The following is a 5,462-nucleotide window of genomic DNA, read 5'->3' on the forward strand; positions in this document are numbered from 1 at the left end:
AGAGAGAGAGAGAGAGAGAGAGAGAGAGAGAGAGAGAGAGAGAGAGAGAGAGAGAGAACCTGGAAAGGCCCAAGTAAACAAAGTGAACCTGACAAAAAATAAAAAATAGCACTCAGAGTTAGCAAGAAGGGAGACAAGTATCTGTACTGCTGTCTTCCTTGGGGATAATTCTGCAATGCATATTAAAAGCCTTCAACTACTATGTGTCATCTATCTATCTATCTATCTATCTATCTATCTATCTATCATCTATCTATCTCTCTATCTATCTATCATCTATCTATCTATCAATCTATGTATCTATTTATCTATCTGTCTATCATCTCGGTCCCTAAATTCCATGTCTAGTTAGTGATGTGGGCAGAGCTCAGTTGCCAGAATGGTCACTGTAGCTTATTAGTGAAGGATTGGAAGTGAATTACTGAAACAGTGAGAACAACCTAAATTATGGTAGCCCCACTTTTTTGACTACTGTGTGGTCACTAAAAGCCATTTAGTGGAAGGACACTTGAATGGCATGTCTCACCACTGAGGGTGGGGTCGGGCACAGTAGGCTGCTAGCAGTATTCTGTCTCTGGATCTTGATGCTGATTATAGGAATGGGTTCATGAACTGCACACTTATGATAGGGGTGATCAAAATAGACAGTAAATATTTAAATGAAGAGTATTATAATACAAGATACATTGGCATTAATTTCCTTAAAATGCTCCCCACCATTGAAAATACACTTATCTCATCATTCCTGCCTCTTTCTGGGGCAGTTCTGCTAGTCCTCTTTCATGAGTGTCTTTATGAGCTATGATCAAAGAGCTGATGACTGGTGCTTCAGGTTGGGGATGCCTCAGATGAAGTAACAGCAGTACCAGCTTCTAAAATTTATGGACTACCATGACCCAGGCACTGTCCAAACAGTGCTTATAGATGACCCCATTTGAGCCTCGAGCAGCCCAGGACACCATTACAATTCCCACTTTAAAGGCAAGACAACTTTGAGGGTTAAGGACACCAAGTATCTTCTTTAGGATTCCCACCCATGCAGCAGCCTGCAGAGCCCGTGCCCTCTGCTGCTGCGTGACAGGACTGCTAACTGGGGAAGGAAATGTCCCCAAGGAAACATCTGTGTGAGCTTTGGTGGCTGAGCTCTGTACACTGCACTGGAGACAGGGCAAGAAAGAGTTGTTAAAAGATTAAAGATGATGATAGAGCATTGCTCTGTGACGATTACTGGATGTTATTGTTAAGGATAAAGAAAACTACACAGACTTTTTTGCGGGAATACATTATGGAAAAAAATATAGACCTAGGTTTTCAAACCATGGCACCACATTTGAAAAAGTCAACTCAATCACTTGGATCAAAATGTACCCCATCTGCAAAATGGGATTAACACAATCTGCCCTGCAGGTCTGCCGTAGGGACTGGATTTAATGCTACTACACTTGCATATGGTTACTAGGATTTTATCCTGAGGCTCAGAGTCAGACACAAAAGGATCTTTCTGGGCCTCCTGTGGGCAGGCTGATGAGTGGTAGCTGAGGAGAGCAAGTGGGGACACGCACATGAGACAAAATGTGACCGTACTGTGCTGACACTGTTTTCAGATGACTAAGTCCTGCTAGTGAATAGTCAATCATAAACAACGCAGTACTCCTGGAAATGGACGCAACATCAATGAAAAATACCGCCAGAGGAAAAAACAGTAAGCTCACCTCACAAAACATAGGCAACTTTTTGGCAAAATCCACCACTCTGGTGATTGCTGGTGTGATGATTTTTGTAAAGTGGCTGAAGGCTTCCAAGTCGACCTTGCCGCCTTCCGGAGCATTGACTATCGGTGCTTGTCCGATGTCTTCCGGCTAAGGAGGAGAAATGAAGATTTAAGTGAGGAGGCTGAAGGGAGTTCGATTTGCCATCATTCTCGTGTGGCAGAAAATCTCTTCTGGACTGATATCTGCTCAAGTTGCCCATTTCCTCCTTGTTTGTTAACAAACTACATGACTTCTACCTTGTTCACATTGTTTATTTCTTTGAGTAGGGAAGTAGGTTTTGGTTTTGGCTTTATGGGCCACCAAGGGTCTTTCTTGTTCACAGGATTGGCCCTGGCCAGGAAGAGGAAGGGAGAAGGCATTTATGTTCTGCTTCTGTGCGCCTGAAGGGTGGACTCAGGCAGGTGACATTGCTGGTGGTGGCTGTGGTAAAGCATTTTCAGAGCACTGCATGCTGGTGAGTGTGTGGGTGAAGTGGGTATGGTGAGGGCAGGATTAGGGACACCTCGTAACCAGCACCTGTGCATGCTTTCTGGCTTCTGGCCCAGCTGCTAGGACTCAAGTTTGAGGTGGCCTCAGGTGGCACTGAGAGGGGCAAACTTAAGGCTTCCCAGAGGGATCTGAGCTCAACCAATGTGGCCGACCTTAGGCAGAGATGGAAATACCCTAATGTTCACCATCCTGGGGGCATTCTCTGCTGTTTGCTTGCTCAGGAACCATCCATGGCCTTGCTGTCCAAGAGGTAGGGCAGCTGCAAGGGTCGCCTGGGCCCTCCCCAGACCTGAGCTGGCAGAATCTGCCTTTGACCCAGGCCCCAGGTGGCCTGTGTGCACCCTGGTTCCCCAGGTCCCAGAGCCACCCAACTCCACAGCCTCACATTCTATGTGCACCTTGGTGTTGCTCTTGCTAGCCCCTTGGGCTCACTGTTGGGAGCAGTCTTCTCTAATGCTCTCTCATCTTTGGGATACAAATGACTGTTTATTTTGTGGCCTGCTAGCAAATCAGCTCCTGCACACACTGCTCTTTCTCAGGTAATCCTCACACAAGACATGGTTTACAGCTCAGCAAAGCAAAGGTCAGGTGGAGGGACAACATCTGGGTGAGCCCAGCCCTGGGAGTTGGTGGCCCTGACTCCACAGCAGCCTTCGCAGGAGCCCCATCTCCTGCCTCCACTGCAAGGCTTTCACTCCCTGAATGCATTGTGTGACCCGGAAGTAGACTTTCTACTCCTCCTAACACTGCCCTGCTGGCCTCCACAGCTGTTGTTCAGGAAGTGTGCCTGTCATGTGATCACAGTGTCATGTGACACAGCCTCATGATCTGCTTGATGGTGGTCACCTTTTCCTAGGGCCACTGTGAGTAGACCTGAACAAAGCCTGGTCTCTTTCTCTCTCTTTTAAATGTATTTGGGGCAGCATCTCCCTATGCAGCTCGGGCTCATAGTGATCCTCTTGTCTCAGCCTCTCCAGTGCTGGGATTACAGGAGGCACCACCACGCCTGGTCTCAGTGGCCAGCTTGGGATGCCCAGGACAGGGCCTCTGTTTTGTTTTTTTTTTTTAAATGTAAAGCCTGGTCTCTTTTAGACACCCAGCAGATGAAGCTGGGGAGAGTGAGCAGGGGGGACATGGAGGAGGAACTCACACTAGAAGTGGGTGGACCAGGACCAAACCACTCAGGAACAGAGTAGTGAGGACGCTGCCCAGGTCAAGATCCTGGCCTGATATCTTGGCCTCCACACTTTTGATGCACCAGAAGCCCCTGGTTTTTGGGCCCTACTCCAGTGTTTTTGATTCAGTGGAGCAGGGCAGGGCCTCCAAGAACCTGCATTTCTAATGAGTGTCCCTAGGACCCGCTGGCAGCAAGCAGTACCAGCGTGGACAGGCCCAGTGGCATGGCTCTTCCCACCAATCCTGCTTGTACCTCACTTCCATAGAAAGCAGCACGGAAGCCTCTGACTCTCACAAGGGAAGACAGAAGCAGGCAGGCCCCAAGGGCTGCGGGAGGAGTCATAAAACTGGCCTCAGGCAGGACTTTTTTAAAAAACAATTTAAAAAAATATATTTAGGACAGGGTCTACAGGGTCTCACTATGGAGATCGGACTCAGAGTGATCCGCCTGTGTTCAGCCTCCCAAGAACTGGGATTACAGGCATGCGTCACCATGCTCAGTCTCAATTGCAGTCTCATCATGCCCCGGGGGTGGGGCCAGCATGGCACACCAGGGATTGAACTCCACCCACTGTGCTCTGTCTAAGCAGGTGCTTTAGTCTGTTGAGCTATCTGGCTGGCCCCAAAATTCTTTTATTTATTTATTTGGTACAGGGTCTTGCTCTGCAGCTTTGATTCACAGTGATCCTCCTGTCTCAGCCTCTCCAGTGCTGGGATTATAAGTGTGCACCACCACACCCAGTTTCAGTGGCTGACTTGATGCACCTGGGGTTCGGGAGCCAGCACAGCATGTAGTAGCAGGGATCAAACCTGAGTCCTTGTGCTTGCCAGGCAGGCATTTAGACTGCCAAACTATCAGGGAGGACTTTTGTTCCTTATAGTTGAGTGTGTCCTGGTGCAGTGACTGAGTGTATGAAATCTAGTTCCTGTTGTGTTTTCACGGCAAAGGAACAATATTTTGGGTCACTATAGACATGACAGACCCACCAAAGGCTCCAACATCTCTAGATGAAGAGAGAAGGGATGGAATGATGTGCAGTGATGCCCTCCTTTTCGCCTAGACTGAGAAGGTCTTACTACTTTTTCTTTGGCTTCTACTCCTCCCTGCATCCCTCAGCCCCATTGCTGGTCCTTATCATGTCTTCTCAACTTGAGGCTCATTTGCTTCCTGAGTCTTTCCGCAAGATCAACTGATAAAAGGAATGTGGACGCACATTCAGGAAAGATAGCTTGTTAATGCAAAATATGTATTTTAGATAGTGGGAATATTTCTTAGAAATAAAGTATTTAATGTGGTGTCAGTCCAGCCAAATCTAAGGTCTTCTCAGTGAATACTGAGGGGTAGAACCTGTTTATATTTACATGATAAATTCCACATTTTTGGAAATGTCAGTGCAGTAATGCTGATGTTAGTTTTTTCCACCTAGTCTCTGGGTATGTAGGATATTTGAGTCATTGTCTGGGACCTGTCCAAAGATTTGAAAAAAGAAATGAAATTATGTAAAGAAACATGGTAACTTACATTAACCCCTCAGGCATAACTTCAGAAACTTTTCTGTTGAAAATAGATACTAGGATAGGAAAGATTTTGTATATATAAAATCTATGAATCAATACATATTTATATCAGGTGTGAGAAATTATGGCTGAGCAATGCAACCTTATTTGTGACTTTCCTATGGATTTTCCACCTAGAAGGACAGCATGCAATTCAGTATCTGACTACAGTACATATCTGACTATAGCCTTGTATACTGCCACTTGAAACACACTGCCCTTATATCCAGTATGTACTTGGTCAAGTCAGGTACCGGCAATGAGTCTCTGGTGTGTGGACTCACCAGCACAGAACTGTGGGGAAGGCATGATGTCGGCTCAGTGGGCCATTTGCTGTGGCCTGCTCATGGGGAGCTTCCAACACTCACCATGACTCCTTTCCTCTCTGTCCTCAATGGACCTATGGAGCCAGCCCAGCAGACTTCATGTGTCCCCACACTTACTTTATATTTTTCCGTTCTGCTGAAT

The 5,462-nt window shown here is 46.8% G+C and overlaps 1 protein-coding gene across 3 annotated transcripts in view; it reads right to left on the reverse strand.

Moving 5' to 3' along the window:
- The window catches only part of Thrb (thyroid hormone receptor beta), a 239,898-nt gene that overhangs the window by 14,355 nt on the left and 220,081 nt on the right, over positions 1 to 5,462 (reverse strand). For all 3 annotated transcript variants that reach the window (XM_023718510.1, XM_004634188.3, XM_004634187.2), the window contains one exon: positions 1,713 to 1,859. In XM_023718510.1, coding sequence (XP_023574278.1) covers positions 1,713 to 1,859 — 147 coding nt within the window. The remainder of the gene's footprint in view (positions 1 to 1,712; positions 1,860 to 5,462) is intronic.

This window comes from Octodon degus, unplaced genomic scaffold (genome assembly GCF_000260255.1).
Source record: "Octodon degus isolate 3935 unplaced genomic scaffold, OctDeg1.0 scaffold00059, whole genome shotgun sequence".
Taxonomy (NCBI): domain Eukaryota; kingdom Metazoa; phylum Chordata; class Mammalia; order Rodentia; family Octodontidae; genus Octodon; species Octodon degus.